We start from the raw sequence: 23,190 nt of genomic DNA, 5'->3' as shown, positions 1-23,190 counted from the left end.
AGTGCTTATACATGATGTGGAGTTTCACTGGTCATGTATTCATATATCAGCGTAGGAAAGAGATGTCCAGTTCATTCTACTCTCTTTCCTACGCCCATCCTCCCTCCCTTCCCTTGGTTCCTCTTTGTATAATACAACAGATTTCTATTCTACCCACCTCTCCTTCTTGTGTGTTAGCATCCACGTATTAGAGAGAACATTTGGCCTTGGGTGTTTGGGGATTGGCTTATTTCACATAGCATGATAGTCCCTAGTTCCATCCATTTCTGGCAAATGCCATAATTTCAGTCTTTTTTGTAGCTGAGTAATATTCTGTTGTGTACCTATACCATGTTTTCTTTATCCGTTCACCTGTTGAGGGGCACCTAGGTTGGTGTCATAGCTTGGCTACTGTGAATTGAGCTGCTGTAAACACTGATGTGGCTGCATCACTACAGTAGGCTGTTTATAAATCCTTTAGGTATAAACCAAGGAGTGGGATACCTGGGTCAAATGGTGGTTCCATTCCAAGTTTTCTAAAGAATCTTCATACTTCTTTCCAGAGTGGCTGTACCAATTTGGAGTCCGACCAGCAATGTATGAGTGTACCTTTTTCCCCACGTCCTTGCCAACGTTTATTGTTCCTTGTATGTATTCTTTTTTTTAAAAATTTTTTTTAATTTTTATTTATTTATTTTTTATTGGTTGTTCACAACATTACAAAGCTCTTGACATATCAAAATTGGGAGTTCATAACCCACTTCAATCTAATGTATGTATTCTTAATAGCTGCCATTCTGACTGGAGTGAGATGGAATCTCCCTGTACTTTTAATTTGCATTTCTCTAATTCCTAGAGATGTTGAATATTTTTTTCATATACTTGTTGACCATTCATATTTCTTCTTCGGTGAATCTCAGCTTTTTAAATGCATGACTTAGTTTAAACATTTTGGTTTTTACCAGCACAAATAGACCGAGACACTCATTTCAGGTCAGTTAGCTCTTTACCCAGTCAGTGGTGAGGATAGGAGTTCAGTGCAGGAATTTCTGCCTCTTAAAACCTGGGATGCATAACCACAGACCTAGGGAAACCGCAGCACCCTGTCCGCAGGCTGCCTCTGCCAATTCCCATGTGCATGGCAGACCTCACTAGTGGATGCTGGCTCTCTCTGTTGGCCCTGCTTCAATGCACCTTCTTTGTCAAGTAGATTCTCTAGTCACTACCAAGTGATTGCGCTGGGCTCTGGAATTAGTTGCTATTCTTTCATCAGCAGGCCTGACTTTAAAATTCATCCTCTAAGTCACTAAGATACGCTCGGAAGAAAAAAAAAATTGCTAACACATTCTATCATTGATGATGATAACCCTGTCACTATTAATACCGCAGAGTGATGTTTATGTATGTATTTTAGTTTAGACAAGTAGGAAATGAAATGAATGGTTTTTAATTTGGCACCGCAGTGCAGGCAGCATGGGGAGGAGGAAGATCAAGGAGTTTGTTTGATATGGAATATACATTTTTAATGATTTAGGCGAGTGGAGTCATTGTGACTAGTTCCAAAGTATAAATAACATTTTAGATACCATGTGTCCAACCATCTGCAGAGTTCCAGCACAATGTGTGTTCCAATGAACTTAACTATACAATAGGGAGTTGTGCAAGCAATTAGTGGCTTTGTGTGTGTCCTCTGGTTCCACGGGGAGGCTGGCAGAGAAAGCCAGAATTTGTAAGGAGAAAAGAATAAAGACACATATACACTTTTAGTGGGTGAGACCACAAATACTACAACCATCAGCCCAGACTCCTGAAGTAAATACAAAGACCCTGAAATCAACCCTTCACGAAGGGTTTAGATCTCTTTTAATGCCTTCATTTCTTAAAAATCCCTGTTCAGACTCTGAAGATAGAGAATGACGTATTCAAGGGAAGTCCAAGAGTTCGGGCCACAGTTCCAAGTACATAGAATTCTCTTCCACTTTCAATGATAATGACTTGCAGACATTTTTCTGAGAAATGCTACGGCTATTTACTTATGACATGCTGACTTGAATGGGAGCATTTAGGAAGTACCAATGAATATTAAAGAACTTTCCCTTCTAGAAACAGAGCAGAAAGTTGGAAGCCCTCTGGGGGTGGGGGGGGGTGGCTAAAGCTCAACAGCTCCTGCACCAACTCTCTTAAGTGTGGCACAGAGAACAGTTCAGAGGTAAGGATATTGCACAACACTTCGTCATATAAATTATAAGGCATTTTATGACTTATTCTTGATGCTTTTATTTTAATTGGCCATAACAGTTTTGCTTGCTTTTGCACACGATCATCGTCATGGTTCATTTTATTTGTCAACTGGACTGGTTCACAGAGTGCCCAAATATTGGTTCGACATTATTTCTGGTGTGCTGGAAGGGTGTTTCTGGATGAGATTGACATTGGAATTGGCCCTGAGTAGAGCAGATGGCCCTGCATAGTGCGGGTGGCCTCACCCAAGCTGTTGTGGGCCTGCATAGAATAAATGCATGGAATACATGGCTAAGGAAGGAGGCCCTCTCCCAGTCTGTCCGCCCTCGAGGGGAGGTGACATCAATCTTTTCTTGCGATCAGACTCACACTTTGGCTCTCCTGGTTCTGAAGGCTTTCGACACAAACTGGAAGTCAACCTGTGGTTGTCCCAAATCACCAGTTCACCAGCTGCAGATTTTGGACTTCTAATCCCTCGTAATAGCAAGAGCCAACTCTTTACTGTAAACCTCTGCATAGATACAAAGATGTGCGTGTGTGTGCGTGTGTGTGTGTGTGTGTGTGTGTGTGTGTAGTCCTATTTTTTTTTTCCATTTCTCTGAAGAACTCAGACTCATGCATATCCTGTGTGTGAGCCTGTTTGCTTTACAATCTCCCACCGTGTTTTGGGAGGAGCCTATTTTATTCCTTGTTATTTTAATTAAATTTTTCTCACACATTCCTTCCCTCCAACCTGAAAGTTAGATATTGCTACAGAAGACAAAGCTGACATCCCGAGGGTTTGCTAGGACAGACAGGTGGTAAGAGCGGGGAGTCAGACTTTGAAATGGGACATATCAGTGGTGACACAACCACCTAAGAACTTGGTAGGACTTTTCTTTCAGCACTATGGATGATGAGACCTTAGGTGTGTCTCTTTCTCTGACTCATTCTATCAATAATGATGTTTAAGTGGATATCTTTTTTTTTTTAATCAAGGAATTGTGTTCCTGAACAACGATAAACACAATACAGAAACCATGAAAACACATTATGGAGATTATATATTTAAGAAATACTAGAGCCAGGCATGGTGGTGCATGCCTGTAATCCTAGTGGCTTGGGAGGCTGAGGCAGGAGAATAACAAGTTCAAAGCCAGCCTCAGCAAAAACGAGGCACTAAGCAACTCCGTGAGACCCTGTCTCTAAATAAAATATAGAATAGGGCTGGGTACATGGCTCAGTGGTTGAGTGCCCCTGACTTCAATACCTAACACCAAAAAAGAGAGAAAAAAAAATTACTAGAGAGGTACAGATATACATAGATAGAGGTGAATAGAGAACTGGATTTGAAATTAGAATTTGTAGAGCTGATGCTTGCTTATTTGGCATATGCTATAATGAGTACAGCATCTTTGGTAAACTTCTCTGAAGCTTCAGATTCTTTTTGCATTCAATGTTGAATTTACTGGACAAGGAGTTCCTCAGCATGCTGAGTGAGCTGGGTTTCCAAGACTTCCAAAACTCTCCTGTATTAAACATAGAATTGTTCAAAGGAGGCACTTTGAGAATCTGATAAACGCCCTTGTGGATGTTGTCTGGAAAATACACTTGTCCCTAAATGCAGAGTTCAGACATCATGTCACATGTTGACCCCTGAACGAGACCAGCCCTAGGGGTCTTTCTGTTCCGACATTCTATGACTCTGAAATGTGATCTTTATAACAAATGTCACCTAAAAATGTCTAGGTATGATGTTTTCATCTTATCAATTATTCTAAACATTTCATTAAATTATAGGAAAAAGGGAAAATACAGCATTTTTAAAGATGTTCCTAGCATACGATTTGGAGTTCTCATGTATTGTGCCCTATATTGCCTGATGGCCCTTATTAATTATCTGACCAATTTGTATCACCAGCAGGCGTTATAAACAATTGGGTAAGCAACTCCCTTGCCAACCCGAGGCATTAGCATCTTTTTTACTTTCAGTTTTGCCAATTCTGTAGGGACTGACCGTCTCTTTCTGTTTTGTTGTTTTGTTTTTTAAATATCGAGCTTTCCTGTTATATCATTGCTACTGCATTTTTACGCTTCAGATTTGAACTAGCCACAGCTGCCGGGTAGACTGTGAATATTTCTAGCATCACGCTAAAACCTGGGAATGAAGAAGGACACCTTCAGATAAGCACCCTCTTCAGACAGAAGTAGTAAGGTAGGTTCTTTCTGTCCATACAACAAGGTTCCCTGGTGCAGAGCTGCCTGGTGACCTGGGTGTTCCTCTTACCACGTGCTCTATGTGTCTCTATAACCTGAAAAGTGCCTTGAGATTTGTGAATCTGAGGAAAGCAGAGGACCCTGGGAAGGAAGATAATTTATACAGGGTTTACAGTCGTTTTTCTGTGGGCATGAACATTAAAAGCTGCAGGGCAGATAAAGAGATACTCAAGAGAAGTGGGCTGGGAATCATCTGGATGTCAAAAAAAATTTTAAGAAAGCTCTGTGTGGTTTATTCCTGGGCAGAGGGAATATCTTCTGCCCAGATCTGGAGACATCCGTGAGCAAATGTAAGATTGCCCTGCCTCAGAACCAAAAGAGGTGCTGAAGCAATTTTAAACCACTTTATAGCTTCTCAGAGCCCCTCAAGATGAGCTGTGGATCATGGGTTCAATTTAAAAAAGGAAAACATCACACAGAGTTGAGCAAATTGCCCTCAACTAGCATTTCTTGGAGTCAAAAATAAAGATTTTTTTTTCTGACAAACATTAAAATCCCCTTCAAAATTTATATCACTAGGTTGTGGATTTTTAGTTCATAAATCATGAGAAAGAAAAAAAAAGCATGCTGTAACTTTTACAGTCTGAAAATCAATGTGCTACTTTGTTAAAAAGCAATATTTAGAGACCTGAGGGAGGATCTTTATATTTGGGACTCACTTTCATTCTTTCTGAAATTTCCTCAGGTGTTAAATGGTTTTCAAAATGAAGCTCTGCAGGGAATCAGTGATTCCCAGGTGCCATTTCCAGCAAATCTGTGGGTCCAGGTTCCAATCTACAGAACGAGGTACTCTGAGGGTGGGTCCCATCAATCTATTTTAAAAAGCCCTCCAGGTGATGAATCTCAATTTCCTTAAAACTAGATAATAATGTAAATAATTCAGAGATCACTTCCATTTCCTTTGACCAACATTTTTAAAAGTGCAACTAAGAAACTATTTTTCTCCAGTCCTATGTAAGTATAAAAAGGTAATTCTAACACACTCCCTGTTAAGATTTGGAAAACACCAATCTCTTCTCAAGTAGAAAAGACCCATATAATTTGCATCGTTTGCATTAAAGAAAGTGAGTAATAATCATGAGAAGACTGTAGAAATGAAAGAGGAATGATCAATGAACCCTACTACATACAGACTTTTAAGAAGGGGCAAAAGAAAACACACTCAGAGTCTAGGACACCTTTATATGGCAGAGTTTATAATACTTTCAAACACTGCCATCTCGTGGTTGAATATTGTAACTGCATCTTTCATTAAAACTTAAAATTTTTCATTGAGACTTTGATACCTCCACTACTTAAATTCAGCAGAGACGTGTGAAACAAAGCTGATTCTGATATTTTGTCTCTCTTTTTCTTGATAATATAAACATATCCCCCATGGAATTACAACCATACATTATAAACCTTTTAGTCCATAATGGTCATTCAAATGTATAATGGGCTGTTATTTCCCCCAAACTTTATATACCAGTTTCTATCCTTGTAATTAGTGAGTTACATGGCACATAATTGTCTTAAAAACCATGAGCAACTTAAATAAGAGAGTCCATGGTATTGGTTTTTTATTAAATCTTTTTGCATTATAATCAGGTCTCCTGTGTGTAATTCTGTGATTTTGCATTATCTAAGCATTTTTTGGTTAAAGCCACTCTAATCCTAAATACATGAAAAAATTTAAAACCCAAGTCAGTAGTTTTTTGTAAGCAGATCAATTATATGTTTTTCTTACTACAAAATTATTGTATTTACTTACCCATTTATGATTTACTTCATTAAGTTTTTTAACATATTTGGCACCTACTGTATACTGGGTCTGGTTATTGGAATGGGAACAGTGATGAAGACTACATTGTTGTTCCTGTGGAACAGATTAGGGTGGGAACAGAGAAGAAAAATACGTAAGAACAAAAATTCATATGATAATGATGGCTACGAAGAAATAAAATGAGATCTTATAATTGGCCCTGGCTATTTTCCAACTGATAATCAAGAAAGTCTTTTCTGGTGACCTGAAGTGAAAACAGAGATACACATGAAAATAAGCCAGGTTGTACAGGATTTGGAAGAACATTCCAGACAATAAGAACAGCATTTGCCGATATGGAGATTCCTAGGACAGCTTGAAATGGAACCACCATTTGACCCAGCTATCCCACTCCTCAGTCAATGCCCAAAGGACTTAAAGTCAGCACACTACATCCATATTTATAGCAGCTCAATTCATAATAGGTAAACTGTGGAACCAACCTAGACGCCCTTCAATGGATGAATAGATAAAGAAACCGTGGTATATAAAAACAATAGAATATTACTCTCATTAAAAGAGAAAATTATGGCATTTGCGGATAAATAGATGGAGTTGGAGAGCATCATGCTAAGTGAAGTAAGCCAAATAAAACCAAAGGCCAAATGTTTTCTCTGATAAGTAAATGCTGATCCACCATGGAGCAGGAGCATGGGAAAAAAATGGAGAAACTTTGGACTGGACATAGAAGGGTACATGGAGAGGAGGGAGTATGGGGGGTAGGAGAGATGGTGGAATAAGACAGGCATCACTACCCTAGGTACCTGCATGATTGCACAAACGGTGTGACTCTACATCGTGTACAACGAGAAAAATGAAAAGTCATGCTCCATTTGTGTACAATGAATCAAAATGCATTCTACTCTCGTGTATAACTAATTAGAACAATTTTTTTTTAAAAAGCATAACCTTTGCAAAGTGAGTCCGAGGCAAGGAGGTTTTGGGGTTCTAGAAGCGGAGACCAGAGTAGCTCAAGCTTTGCTCTGGGGGAAAGCCATTGGTATGTAGGGACTAGCTCCTATGTGGTCATGTGGTTAGAAATTTGGGATGCTGGCTAAATTTATGAAGAAACCATTAATGCAATCTGGTTACATTTTATAGCATTTGTGGGATTATTCTATAGATTGAATATTCAAGTTAGAATGAGGCATGAAGACCTCATTCTTACAAGAGAAAAATGATTTGGGATTTTGTAGGGTGGTAGTAATAGCAATAGAGGAAAATAGTGAATTTAAAATATATTTTGGAGTTGGCACTGGATATGGGACGGTGAGGGAAAGAGTAGATTCAAGACGGATTCAAGCACTCTTGGCTTGAGTTCCTGGGCAAATGATGGGATCATTTATTAGGACACCCAACACCAGAGGAAGGAAGAGTGCAAATAGACAGAGCCTTTATGCATTTTTTCTGCAAACAACATGATTTCATTTTTTCTTTATGGCTGAATAAAACTTCATTGTGTGTATATATTGCATTTTCTGTACCTACCCATTCATCCATTGACAGACACCTAGTCTGGTTCCATCGTTTGGTTATTGTGAATTGTGCTGATATTAAAAACAGGTGTGCATATACTGCTATATTATGACTTTAATTCTTCAGGATAGATCCCAAGGAGTGGTGTAGTTGGGTCCTATCATGGCTCATGGCCGGCCTTCTGAGGAGCCTCCACACTGATTTCCATAGCAGTGGTACCCATTCACAGTCCCACTGACAGTGTCAAAGGGTTCCTTTCTCTCCACATCCTCTCCAGCATTTATTGTCCTTTTATTCTTGATGGCTGCCGTTTCTAACTGGACTGAGATGGAATCTCAGTGTGCTTTTGATCTGCCCTTCCCTGACTGTGAGAGAGGTTGAACATTTTTTCATATATTTCTTGGACATTTGTGTTTCTGCTTTTGAGGAGTTTCCGTTTAACTCACGCCTGTGCATTTGGCTTATGCATTGGACCACAATATTGTCATTTATGGAAGTGCACATTTTTGGGGAAAAAAAACAGGTTTAGAAAAGGAATAGTATGCACTCACTTTTAAAACACTGAGTTTGATGTATCTTTTAGACGTCAGAGAAAGTCAAGCAGAAATTCATGTAAAACACCTCGGCTCTCAGAAGGGTACTGTGCTGAAAATATCTTCAAGTCATCTGTCTGCACCTGTCAATCAAAATCTTAGTTGGACAAGATATGTTAAGGCGTCAACACAGTGGGACAGACACCTAAGATTGAGTCCGCAGATAGCTGCAGGATGCCCAAAGTGTGGATAACATATTCTATTGGCAATTTGTAATGCACCAGATGTATTAATTTGTTTTTAACCAGAATTTCCAAAGTACTTTGATGGAACATAAAGTGATGCAAGAAACCTTCTTTGGAAAATGATTACATTAGCAATTACTATGACAAATTCTAGATTTTCCTTTCTGTTATAAATAGACCAGCCAATAAACATTTTTCCTGACCTGCTCGCAGAATTTATATATTTGAGTTTTTGCACAATATATATAAAATTCAGGGAATATCTGACCATTTCCTTCTTTTACAATTTGCTTATGTATATATAGGATCAGATTGCTCACACAGTGGCTGCTATATTGATGATACAAACGCCATTGTATTAGCACAGATTAGTAACTTACTAAACTGCACATCCTTGGAAAGTGGCTTCACTCAATCTGTGTATTGTATTTTATGGACTATCAAGTGAAAATAGAAAAAGAAGAGACCGGGTTCTTTGAATATTTCGGTTCCTGGTAAGAACACAGAATAATCATCCTAAAAACATTCAGGACACTCATTGTGGAAAATAGTTCTGGAACCATCTCCCCTCGCCCCCGCCCCAGTTTCTCATAGAAGTGAAGGGAATATGATGTTTGTGATTCATTTAAAACAATTTTTTTCTGAATTGCTACTTGGTAGACTTCACATATGCAACTGTTTTATGTATATCATTTCCCCTATTTTATATCTTGACCACATATCTCAAAACCAGAAGTTTGTAAACATAATCAATGAATCAACATGAAACAAAACACACTATTCTTTAGCATTTTTTAAGAGGATATGAAGGAGTGAAGGAATTAAAAAAGTATGCATTATATAATGGTTATTGACCTGATTTTGGAGTCAACAGCCTTGGGTTTAATTTCTAGTTCTTGCTCACAGTAGTAACACCAAGTTATTCAGCCTCCTTGTGCCCTAGTTCTAAAGCCAAAGGTTAGTCTAAGGCTAAATGTGAGAATGTATGTAAGATTCTTAGTACAAATGAAAGGATTTCAAGGTTTTTTCAATTGATTGTCTACCAAGCCAGACTGGGTATCCCAACTTTAAAACACTGTGAAAAATATCTGGTAGCCATATTTGAAAGTATAATATACTGAAAATCCTCTTGAAAAAAGTTAACAGATGAATATACGTTGATCTTAAAGTTATATGTGTTTAAGTATAAATTTTATTGACATTACATTTTATAGATCTTGTACATTTTATAGATCTTCATGATGTCAAGTACTCTATTTGCAAAAAAAATGAATTCTAATTCAAATCAAAGGACTTTACTTATACCTCACTTATAGTTCATTGATTTATACTTCATTCATTAATAGACTCTGCAGCAAATGGAGTTAGGGCTGATATGTAAATTCTGATTCTTCTTAAAAAAAATGGATAGAAAACAATCCAGACATCTGTAGAGTACATGAAGTTGAACTTTTATTTTGAAAGCTGAATTTCATGTGTAGTGAAAATAGTTTTGAACCATACATAGTCAGAAGCATAATACAAACACCACCTACGATACAAACACATTTCAATAAAGTTCTACCGTGAGTATTAACCTAAGTAAAAAATAAAAATGGAAATTGGGGAGGAACCTGCTCTACGTATTCTCATCTCTTCTGATGATACAATCAAACAATGTAAGATACAAAACAACGTAAGCTTTGGCTCAGCCCTCCTTATTACGCTATAGGAACACTGGGATATGTACTACCACAGATTACAAACCCAATCCCATTATAACCAATTTAAAACTGTTACAAGAATTATATCTTAAAGGCATGTAAACATCTTTAGGGTTTCAATTGGCAATTACGTTTCAGATGCTTAGAAAAACACACCAACATTCTTATTATTGTCTTCTCTTTAGCTCATCTCTTCCATGAATATAAAATAGGAAAAATATTATTTGAGACTTCCAGCATAATTTCATTGTGCTCTACACGCTTATAAACACGGGTACATCTAAAATATCAGATGCCTTTATACCAACAGAATAAATTCACCAAATTCACATTTTCTTATAAATATGCATGCAAAATTAGTGGAAAAAAAACACTTTCATATAGCAAAGACCCTGCTTAATTTTCTTCTGATTAATAATTTTCAATGGCATGTGCAAATCGTACCGCTCAGCGAGCAGTAGATTTATTTTTTTATTGTTTTTCTGTAGAGTTGTTCTTCTATAAAAATATATTTATGTGCTCGCAGGATAAAAGTTGAGTTGGTGTGTGTGTGTGTAGGAGGGTGACTTTTAGATACATAATTCGATTACAGGTTTGTTTATGAAGTTAAAAGGCATCTTAGCTTTTTTATCATTTGCAAATTTATATTCATAAAAAAAGAACACCCTGTGACAAAGATCATTAGCACTTCATAAGTTGAGAGTTTGAAGCGAAGGAGTGTGAAGCCACTTGCCTAAGGTTGATGTGTAAAATCAGAGCTGGAACCCGGAAGAGGAGTAGGATCTACTCGGCCCTTGGACAGCTCGCTAGGAGGCTGTCCCCATCCATGATCCTTAAGATCATATGCACTCGACCACATTAAGGTCACATTGACGGTACACCAGAGACAGTAAAGCCAATTAAGGACAGAATTCTAGGTACTGGCTGCTCTTATTCAGTGGGCATTTTGCAAGTAATTATTGCCTATTAATAACCAACACTGCACATCACAGACTCTGTTACTCGTTTTCTGAAGGAAAAGGAGAAAATCCAGTTTAACCTACTTGATTTTGTTTTTCATTTAAAACTTATTCTGATTCTTACAACACATGAATAATTTCATAACTGAAACCAGGGAAAGTCATGGAATTCCATGCTGAATGTTTCTAGGAAAAGCCAAGTTGTATTGAGAAGAGGCATCAGGTAGGGCACAAGACAGACACGATCCAATCTCATTTTTCATGTCTGTCAGTTTTAACCCTCTGAAAATATGATTAGGCACCTTGTTTCTCAGCTGAAGGATGAGAAAGTCTCAGAGTCAATATTTCCATATTTGCATTGACTTCTGACTTAAGATTCTAATATTTCTAAAGGATCGAATTCTCACCTTTGAGACATGATTTCCAATCTGCAAGACCTTCTTAAAACCACTTTTTCAGGGATGACCGAGAAGAGGAATAGAATAATGGCAGAATCGAACTTGAGAGTCCCAGCCTTCACCTGGTCAGGAGCTGAGCATCACACATGCCTCTCAGAAAAATCTAGACATGAGGATATCTCTGATTTCTGTGCCTTAGAAATCAGCTCGTGCTAGAGGCTCAAGCTGCAGTGTTGGATGTGAGGACCCTTGCAATCACATGGGTGGGGGGCCGGGATATTCCCCTCGTGAATGTTTATTTCCAGGGGTATGGTCAATTCCAAGCCCATGAATATGGTTTTGAGTAAGACTTGCATCTTGGGCTTGCAGGACACATGAGGTTAAAAGGACAACTATTCCATGCACATGACCTCATCAGCCATTATTAATGTCTCAGGGTTGGGTCCCCAAGATACATCATGGATCACATAAATCATAGGTTCGGAATTAACAGTACACATTAAATAATCACAGTTCAAAAAAAAAATAAAGCAACATCTGTGAGTCAATTTCTTTTAAATACTTCATCGTTTCAGGGTGAGGTTAAACAGGTTTCTATTAAACGAGAAGTTGAACGCTCAATTTTACAGATAGGTATGAACAGTCCTTCATACCACTTTCTACAACATTTCCATATATTATTTTGAAAAGGACCTACTAGGAGCCCACAAGCCAGGAACTCAATTCCCTGAATTTGCACTGACTTTGACAAGAAGAAATTATAGGGGAAGAAAAAGAAAATCTCACTGTAAGTGCATTTAAAATGTGATCTACACAAATCTATGCATAGGAATGTGCACTGTCAATAGTTTTTCTTTGTTGGGGACTGGGACTGGGACTCAACAACAAAAACTTATTCTGAAAAACAGGAAAACGTTTCCCTCGATATTTATATGAGCTTTGATTTTGAGGCGGTTGGAAAAGCACGCTACGAGAACAAAATCCAAAGGCTTCATACAAAGTCTTCAGTTCAGGAAGATCAGGTCACTGGCTGCAGTTTGGAAGAAGGAAGACGGCAATCTAACTCTATACTCTACCTGTACAGACATGCCTGCCCGGGGTTCTTTTTTCCCACTCCAAAATAAAACACATCTATGGTTTTAAATTGTGGAAATACTAACGTAATCTGTACAATGCGTTCATGAAACATATGCCAATGTACCACCACATAAACAAACAAAAAAGGGTCACAGTGACCAACTGGAAGATGATGACATAGAAATGCCTATTAGAATCCAGAACCAGGTACTACACAGGACACCTGTTCTTTGTACAAGGACCTTCTGACCACTGCACCTTTGAAGCTAAAGTTAGTGCCACAAGAAAAAAAGAAAAAGCTAAAAATGAACAAGCAATGAAGATGCTTCTGAATGTTATAACCGATAAAATTTTTTTCTTAAAAAAATTGACATTGAAATTAAAACGTTATAACTCTGTTTTAAACATGACCATCTCTGGGGCAAAGAGTTAGGAGCTCAATAAATACTAGTTGCTTTTTTTCACCTAAGACTTTTTTTTTTCCTACTAACATTTAAATAATAAATTCAGACTGTATATATTCAAGGAAGTGTTTTAATAAGATATTCATATTTCTTTTTTTTTTTTACATTTTAAATAACCAGTTTGCTTAGGATCTTTTGAACCTGCAAGGAAGCAAAGTCATCCAGACAGTTCTCAGAGACTGAATACCAATGTGTACACAGAGATTAAACCCAAAGGTGGCAAATCAATGCACACAGTGAACAGGAAAAAAATATCAGGCGATGTGGAGTGCTCAAGGGGTGCTTTGGATTCAGAGGAGGTGGATCTAAACCCAGGAACTGTTGTTGTGTTCTGCATTGTGAGCACCTGCAAAGTAAAGCAAAAAAAAATAAGACGTGGCCTGAGGTGTCTGGTGTTCCATCTTTGAAGGCAGTGCTGTTATGATTCTCCACCCATCTGCAGCACATGGCACTCGGGATGCCAATCTGCAGGCGTGTTTCTATTCCTACATGAACGTTCTTGCTCCCTTGGACAGATGCACATGGAAGGTTGGGGTGACACGGGACCTCGTTTGCATGGGCGCTGTTTATGCTCGAAGTGGAAACGTGGCGGTGGAGCTTCCATTGCTCTCCACAGATCCCTTCTCCTTGGACCCCGTGTAAGCACCAATAAACGATCCATCTTCGTTGAAGAGACCGTGGTCTCCCTCTCCGTACTCCACTAAGCTGTCAGCACTTTCCGTGGCTTGCATATCCCGATGGAGGGACCGAAGGCTTCCTTTGAGGGGTTTCTCATCACTGTCACTGAGAAGTAAAAAAAGAAGAGTTCAACAGAATCCAGGACTCATCATAGGCATGGAAAGCAATTCCTTCTCCCTGGTGCCAACAGGCTTTAGGATTCTTCAGGGATTCTTATTAGCATGGGAGACAGGTAGGTACGTGAAGCTCAGAGGACATTTTCACAAATCAGTACTTAAAGAGTCACAAGTGAGCTGCACCTTTCTCAGTCATGGAGAAATGATTTTCTATCACTCTCAACATTTCTGTTTCTCTTAAATTCAGGAGCTTGGGGGGGTGGGTGGGTAGGGGGGCATGTAGAGATTCAACCTGTTGATTGGCAAAAAGGCACTATGGTCTCAAAGTCTGTGAAATAACCAACGGATAAAAGTTAACAAATTCAGATATGTTAAACTGAAAATAAGAAGAAAAGGTTGGTATTTTTAAAACATAAATGCTGTACGTCTATTAATAGGGTGGGTTTTGCTTTTCAAGAGAAGCAAATTGAATTTAGCAAACTATAGAGTGATACAATTTTCTAAATTTCTGATCAGGATTTTTTAAAAAGTACCAATTAGTTTTATAAAGACACACATCAAATAAAATTAATTTATAAAACCTGAAAAAGCATTGATTCAGAAAAAAAATCTAATTTAAACCTGTAGATTTATGATGTGTGTATACGCCAGTGCTATTCATCAAATATCTAACCTCAGCCTTCTGGGAACATGGTATGGTCGTACTTCCTGTCCACACAGAGTTCTTCATCTCCACATATAACTTGCTTTGGCCAAAGAAAACTAAGCAAAGTTGGCCTGTGTCACTTTCAAGAGGGAAATGTGGAGCCAGGTCTCCATTTCCCGGGTTCTGTTTACACTGCTGTGTGGACCCTGGATCCTCATCCAGCCCTGATGCTCCTAAGTGACCAGGAGTAAGCCGGGCTTACTTTAGGTTGCAGATGAGGGATCCCCGGAAACACTCTTGTGGCAATGCAGGAATATTCAGAGGTGACATGATTAGATTACGAGAGCTATAATCTCATCAGTGGATTAATCCATTCGATGGCTTAATAATTTAATGTACTAGCGGGTGGTAACTGTAGACAGTTGGGGAGTAGCTGGAGGAAGTAGGTCACTGGGGTGTGCTCTGTTTCCCCTCTCCCCGGCCAGTACTAGGCATTGGACCCAGGATTGCTTTACCACTGAATCACACCCCCACCATTTTTGGGTTTTTTATTTGGATACAAGATCTTACCAGTTTGGCTTTGAACTTGCAATCCTTCTTAGTCGCCCAGTTGATGGGATTACAGGCATGCATCACCACACCTGGCTGAAAAGGAATCTCAACACATCCTGGAGAGCCCCCTACTTTATACTTCATTTCTTGCTCTTTCTCCCATGTATGGCACCCTTATATATCATTGTATGTTTGGCTGTGCTCTGCCCAGCAGCTACAGCAACACAATCTTCTCATCCTTTATGGCCTACCTTATCTCTTTTGGATATTTCTTTCTGCAGAATCCACCCAGGCAGAAATCCCTTCCCTTTTGTGTAACTACTTAATTTCAGTTATTTGCATCTATAAGCATCTTCCCCTCACAGACTTGTGTCACCTAGAGGGCTGGGTTTGTAACCTATTTACCTTTGTAGGTACATGGAAGGTATACGCATGTGTCTGTGGATACAAGAGTGAATGTGACCGAGGTTCACTGTGGCCACGCTAAAGAGTGATTTTAAGATATTTGATCCACTCCAAGCAGACATTCCAGCTAAGTAACAACAGTGTCCTTGTATCACAAGCCCTTTTTTGCACCTTTAGTATACCTGATGAATATGTGCATTTTGAAAAGGAAGGTTACCATTTACCTGTATTCACCAAAAGTTTCATCTTTCACGGACTGGACTTCTGGATCCGGATGTAAGTCCTCTTTTTCTTTCACTGAAAAAAAAAAAAAAAAAGTAAGGATGTGGATAATGCAAAAATTTGCTCACGACACTTTGGCAGTGCAGTTGAAAGGCAGTGAATCAAAAACAACAGCATAATTTCAGATTTTCCTGAAACCAGTGATAAGAAAGAAAAGGAATTATCTGGGTTATATGTAGTTTTCATTATGCCGTCAGTATGCTGCCAGTCTTCATGAGACTACTTGATATTATATTGTCCTCACATCTTGAAAGAGTCACTTTATACTGGCCCCTTGATGAAGACCAAATTAGTTAATATTCATTTTACTATCCAAACATTTTCAAGATGCCCTATCAGATCTGTCATGAAACTAACATGTATAAAAGAAATCAATCATTTAATTACTCTGTATCACTGTCTTACTAAAATTGCCTCAATGACAAATTATCAAGGGCTACTGCAACATTTTGAAATTTAGATTTATTTCCAACAGTGGGATACAAGTCATGGTTTCCCTTTTCTTGGAAATAGGAAATAAACCGTCCTCCTTTTTGGCACTTAGTACCAGTACTGTCCAGACGATTCTCTTAGTTTTCATTCAATTTGAAAAGATGGATTGTCTTTTTTTTTTTTTAAGGGCATGATTTGAGGAAGTTCTTTAAAAATAGATGAGTCCGCACTTCACTAATAGTTTTTTGTTGAGGCTACCCAAAGAGGAATGCTAAATCTCTTTAAAAGTTTCCAATGAGAGATGTAGAATATTCATGAGCCATCACGAATATAATTCATAATTGAAAGAAAAACCTGAGATGCATAACTTCACAAATTATCCATGGAATTTTAAAAAAAATGGAGAAAATTGTGCCCTAGATGGTTCTATGTATATGATGGATTCCCAATAAACATTTGCTGGAGGAACCACTTGCTAATAACAAATAGTTGTGGGATCTAAACCTTCCCTCCTATAAAAAGCAGGATGAATTCTAAGTAAAATTATTTATGATAATACATATATCAGAAAAAAGACAAAATAAGTTTGAAAGGTGAATGCAATTAAAATAAAAGCAAACATTATAGAAAAAAAAGAATGCTTTTTATTTATATGGAATATACCATTAATTCAAGAGGTGGGGTACCCAACAGATGTCATGGTAAATAGCACCACAGTGTTATGCATGCATGGCCAAGGCAATGCAATAGTTAACTCGGGCAAGATGGAGTAGAGGAGCCAGTGCTCCGGAAGGCACTAGAACAAAAATGTCAGATTCATGTATGTATAATGAACCCCACTTTTATGTAATATTATGATGCACTAATAAAAATTAAATTAAAAAACAAAAAGCACCTGTGTCATTTATGAATACATTTCCTTAATATCTCAGATATTCTATGGATAGAAAATAAAAGCGTGGAACTATTATGTGCCTTGTTGGAGCCTGTTTTAAATACTAGAAACTAGAAAACAAGCAACTACTTAGAGATAATAGGATAGACCGCACATATTATCTTTAGTTGGTTCATTCAGCAATATTCTCCCTCTAGTATATTTACGGAATTTGCTTAAGTTTCACTTTGATGTGCAATATAAAATAATAAATTAATAATAATTCTGAAGAATGCATCCCAGAAAACACCGTTTGTTAAAAATCACTCAGGGAAGAAACAGTCTTACCTGAATACTTCCCACCTTTATTCCTCTTCACAAAGCAAACAGTTAACAGAATCAGTGTGAGAAGAGCGATTGCACACATCAATCCGATAAACCAGCCTTGGGTGGAGATGTCATCATACAACCCGGCATATTCTGTCGTACGAAAAGAAGTCACAACACTGAACGCTAGGAACAGTCATGTACACATCACATCACTTTGGGGGAAAGTCAGAAATTATTTTTTAAACAACCAAAATGAGATCGATATTATCTTTCCTTGGAATGATCCCAGAAGAAAAGTGATCTGAGGTCTTTCCTTGGTGGGGTGGTGGGAGGCACTAAGGAATCATTCCATATTTATTAAGAAAGGGCCTTTGATAATAAGTTGCTTTGATTAGGAGGAAAACCAGAGAGGACAGTAGAGGCAGGTGACCTTCAGTAGGCAAGAAGCAGAGGGGCAAAGAAAGCAGGAGCTGACTTGGTTATGAGCACAACGCCATGGAGCCTCTGGGAGTTGGGGCTGGGTTCTTGTTTTCCTTTTAGTTTTCGTTATTAACATGCGTTAATGAGCAGGAGGCATTTTTAAGCAACAACTCTGGTAGAAAACGTAGGGATCAACTGAACGAGTGCGGGGTGTTTTTCGTTTGGAAGATTTTAAGATGCGGTGGCAATAAAAATGGACATGATGCCCTTCGCAACGAAGGCACTCTCTGGTTTTGTCTTTCATGGGAAATGTAAAATGAATTCACAGGAAGGACACAGAGGGACGGCCTAAGACTACCCCAAACAGAAGCTCGTTTCTCACCTCTCCCTCTTGTCTCAATTACATCTTGAAAAATACTATCGTTATCACCCCAATTCTTAGTCATGAGGTGAACTATATGTTCCGCTCCCGGCTCAAATACCTCTACGGGGTGAATCTTTTGAGTAAGATTTACTCCTTCTGCCATCTTCCTGACACCTTCACCTGAGAAAGGTACACAGTGAAATCATATAAATTATGTCACCACTGAAAGGCAGGATATGACAGGTAAAAAAAAAAAAAAAAATTCTGTTATTTGAGATTGAAAAAAAAAATCAAGCCATTTTAGCATTTCGTTTTCTTAAATAGGTCTTGGATAATGGAATGAATGAGAATATCAACATTTCAAGACTTGTGTTTTTTTTTTTAATATGCTGAAATGAATAAATGAAATGAGTTTGATTCATGGGCTCTTGAGATGATAGGTTGTGGATGGAATGGTCTATAAATCTGCCCGGTCATGTGAGTGGTTCAAAACCAAACACAGACTTCAAAGAAGTTATATTCTGTGATGTGCAATTTTGGATTTCCATAGACCTAGTGGGGAAATGACAAAGGCCTGTTTGACTTATAATTGACAGCATATGGCATTATGATTTTACTTAAATATATTTAAAATAACTAAATATTAAATCACTACATTATGTACGTACATATAGATATATGCACATGCATATACACCTATAGATACATACATATTGTTTTTGACTGGATCTTGTCTATAAATACTGATGGAATAGCATCATAATATGGTTATATATTAAATATTTGAAATTAGTGGAAATTTAAGCTACATAAAGTGCAGGTTTATAGGAACATTTAAATGGAATGGTTTCACTGACATTTTTGAAAGTGGTATGAGAAATTAATAATTTTCCAAAAAGAATTATCGAGATGTCAATACATTGATGGTAGAACCTCAGAGTAACAGATGAAAATGAGTCAAGTTTTATTAAATTTCATAAATTTCATTTCAAGTTTCATTAAATTTCATTTAAAGTTTCATTAAATACATAAAATTTCTGATCTTGCAACCAAATATGCAAACTATTTTTGCATTTAATATATAGTTTTGCTAGGAATCAACTCAATTTTATAAATGCAAACCTGAAAACGATATAACAATTTATACATGAAATAAAGTGTTTCTTATTTAGAATATAAGGACTTATGAAAACTCTGTCTCAAATGGGTATATTTTACCTTCCATATTTGGTTAAAACTTCACTATAGAATACAAATTGCTTATATAGTTAATGAACAACTGAAAGCCTTTATTTAAAGTGGCACCCTGGACAACATAAGGTCAGTTATATAGCTGAGCAAAGCCTGTAGGATTAATCAACGTTGAAATAGAATGCAATCAATTTTGAGCCTGGGAAAAAAAAAGAAATATTAGTATAATGTTAAGTAGTTCAAACTTTTGAAAAATTAGAGAAAAGCATATGATTTATTGAAACAACTAATAATATTTCTAATTAACTTCATTTTTTCCCCCTCTCTCAGATTATGGAATGGGAGTCACCCGAAAATTGGAACGAATACCAGAGGACTTTTTTTTTAAATGCATGTCTATTGCATAACACAGTATAAATAAGCACCAAACCATCTTAAAATGGGCTATGCAGGCAGAGCAAGAAGAAGACAGACATGCAGTAGTAGATTCCAATTTGCACAAAAGGTATCATTTTTGCAGTATCTAATGATGCCAAGATGCATCTCCTCGGCAGAAATATACTTTTTTTTTTTTCAAAGATCATGTTGAAACCCAGTGTGTGTGGGGCGGGGAAGGATAAGACATATGGCAAGACATGTCTACAGAAGAGAAATCAGTGTCAACTGAGGAAGGGAACAGTAGCTGGTAATTGAAAATGAAGATTCCTGAAAAAGAGCACAAACATCCTAGTAAGGAACATTTTTATATTATCGACACAAAAGACAGTGAAGAAATCTGCTTTAAGATACTAGAGAACATTAGTGATATCTTTAGTTCGCAGAGAGATGATGTAGCACTGGTTAAAATCACACATGTGGCATTTCCACCCTCCACACCCCAATTTGTCAAGCATGAATGCAACCCAGCCCCAAATCTTCAACCTACATGCTAGAATGTGCAACACTGGTGAGGCAGTTGTGTGATTTTTTTTTTCCTTTTATGCTGCAAATTGGCAAGAATCAGACTAGCATTTCCCATGAATCTCATGTTCCTGTTTCTATCCAACAACCATTTCTGTGCCTTCAAACCTGTTGTTAAAAATAACGTAATTTATTTGGATATATTTAGATGATGTATTTAGGTGACGAATTCTCATCTCTGAATGGAACCCTGGATGCCAGTTTGAATCCCTAACAAATAAGATCCTTTAGTCACTAGAAAGTGTCCAGCCACCCTCTTGAAGCTAGTTTAAATTTTATGAGAAGATAAATCAGTTTATTGCACTCAGTGTTCAATTCTCCCTTGGAAATAGTTTTTGGATGCCTTTGTGGGTTATCTGAATGTATCTTCTTCCTATTTAAGGGAGTTTTAAGTGTTTAAGGATTTGGAAGAACATAAAAATTTTGTTAACAAGATAAAGTAGAAGCCGGGTGTGGTGGTGCACACCTTTAATCCCAGCAGCACGGGAGGCTGAGACAGGAGGATGGTGAGTTCAAAGCCAGCTTCAGCAACAGTGAGGTGCTAAGCAACTCAGTGAGACCCTGTCTCTGAATTAAATACAAAATAGAGCTGGGTATATGGCTCAGTGGTTGAGTGCCCCTGAGTTCAATCCCCATTACCAAAAAGAAAACAAAGAAGATCAAGTAGAAACAAGAAGAGGTAGAGACACACTGATTTATGGTGACTCACAAACTCATGTCTATTTAAAATCTCTCTTTAATAAATGATAGATAATTTAATGTTCTTCTTTACTGTTTTCTCCTCTTGGTATTTCTTCCCCCTGAATCTGTTGTTTTTCTAAATTACAATTTGGAAAAGCATTTACAACAGAACGATATTTGCCATTTGCTACGTGGTAAAAAATGCATCTATTTCCCTTCCCCAACACCCACTGCTTCTTTTTCCACCAAATCCCCCCCTTCCTGACCAGCCTGAACCCTTCAGAAGTCCTTCTTAACTTCTTAGTGAATTACACCAGTTCCTCTGATGCTTTTCCCTTCACTCTGCCAGCTTATTTCTCTGCTGGTGCCTCTGGATATTAAAAAAAAAAAAATTTAGGAAGAACACTGCTAACATCATAACTGGAGAAATAATTCAGGAAGGAAAATGTGGTTATAAGATAGGAATGAAAAGAAAAGTCTACTTGAATTAGGAGAATTGAACTGCAAGTGAAATCATAATTGGTGAGCCACTTTCCATTCAGGTAGTTGGTATCAACCACCAGATAGTACAACAAAAGAGACATCTAAATCTAGGCATGATATGAATCCAGGTCTGGAAATAAGATACATTATCGCTGTGTGGCAAAAATGCCTATTGAGGCAAAAGGCAAATATTATTCTTTATGGATTCATGACTCAAAGAAAAAATATCCCTCCACCAACTTTGTGAATGACATTATGACCTCGTGTCTCCTACTTTAATTAAGAAGAATTATGGTTCCTGGCCTTAGTGTAGCCTTGGCTGGGGTCTGATTGCTGCTGTTCATAACTCATCCGTGTGAACTTTGCCAACAGTGTTAGTAAATTCCGTATCTATGCTCACGGCAAACAGAAGGTCAGATGGATTTGGACTGCCATCTTTCCTCATCTCCCGTGAGTGCATGGTGCATTTCTTCCTTAGGACCACGGGTGTGTCGAGACACAAGGTGCAGAAGGCTGGGGTACTTACTCCCTTCTCCCAAGGTGGCGCTCTCCTCCGTGATGGGCTTCCCACAGCCTTTGGAGGTGCAAGCTCTCAAGTAGAACTTGTACTTGGTGGTTGCATTGAGGTTTGAGAGACGCCAGCTGGGTTTGGTTGGAGTTGAAATGTTGACAGCGTTTAATTCTCCAATCTCATAGGTGTCATTGACTAGAGGAATAAACGGACATAATGATGCCTCAGATTTCACATGACTCAAGTGACACCACCCCTTAGTTTTGCTTATACATAGGCCTGTGTTGCACAAGGAATTATTTTAATTATTCATAACTATCGACTCATCCAATCTTAGGGTATAGACGGGATTACTGATGACTCAGGCATCGGGGGATGACTGAGATTGATCAAGAATAAACACTTTGCCCAGATCTAGAGTCCGTAATTGGCAAACTGAGATTTGCATAAACCATCATCGTTTGACCCCCAGAGATTGCATTCCTAATCGCTATGCCATATTGGAGCCAGCCACCTTCATCGTACTCATTAAAAATGATGGACTTTCCCCCATTATTTTCATTGTATCCTTGACTTAAGTACTTTTAATCTTCTCCTGGAGGGACAATTTAGACAATGATGATATGGTCCCTAGTTTAATGTGTGTCAGTAAATAAGTACGTATGTTCCTTGAATTACAATGAAGTGACATATACCCCCAGGTAAGTGTTGTCGGTAAGCCTCAATTCCTGCTTCCGTGGAATACTGACAGTACTGATCTTAGTTGTTTTTTTTTTTTTTTCTTAATAAAATAATGCAGAGAGTGTATTTGGTAATGATCTTGCTACACAGCAAGCATTCAAAAATGCTAAAAAATGCTACTTCCATTTGAATCTGGCTTACAAGTAGCTAAATACATGCACCCAACTCTGCAGAAGTCATCGCTGCAAAAGCTGCAAGATCTTTAAGTGATGCATGAGTAGCACATCGGGCTGGCTTTCCTAAACCTGTTAGACTGGATTTCTTCTCGGTTTTTTTTTTTTTAACCATACAGGATTTCACACCCTCAAATTCTAAAATCCTCATTGTTAGGCTACTGCGTAAGTTTTCTGTGGTCTGAGCCCCAGATTTTCCATTTAACTTGATGCTTA

The 23,190-nt window shown here is 38.0% G+C and overlaps 1 protein-coding gene across 3 annotated transcripts in view; it reads right to left on the bottom strand.

Annotated features, from left to right (window-relative positions):
- Window positions 1-13,701: 13,701 nt before the first annotated feature.
- The window catches only part of Chl1 (cell adhesion molecule L1 like), a 75,456-nt gene continuing 65,967 nt past the window's right edge, over window positions 13,702-23,190 (bottom strand). For 2 of the 3 annotated variants that reach the window (XM_026409022.2, XM_026409023.2), the window contains 5 exons: window positions 22,076-22,255; window positions 18,253-18,414; window positions 17,469-17,600; window positions 15,757-15,829; window positions 13,702-13,918 (listed from right to left, as the gene is read on the bottom strand). In XM_026409022.2, coding sequence (XP_026264807.2) covers window positions 13,702-13,918; window positions 15,757-15,829; window positions 17,469-17,600; window positions 18,253-18,414; window positions 22,076-22,255 — 764 coding nt within the window. The remainder of the gene's footprint in view (window positions 13,919-15,756; window positions 15,830-17,468; window positions 17,601-18,252; window positions 18,415-22,075; window positions 22,256-23,190) is intronic. The other variant, XM_026409024.2, reaches the window with a different exon arrangement.

Source organism: Urocitellus parryii, chromosome 16 (genome assembly GCF_045843805.1).
Source record: "Urocitellus parryii isolate mUroPar1 chromosome 16, mUroPar1.hap1, whole genome shotgun sequence".
Lineage (NCBI taxonomy): Eukaryota > Metazoa > Chordata > Mammalia > Rodentia > Sciuridae > Urocitellus > Urocitellus parryii.
This window is presented reverse-complemented; position numbering and strand designations above follow the sequence as displayed.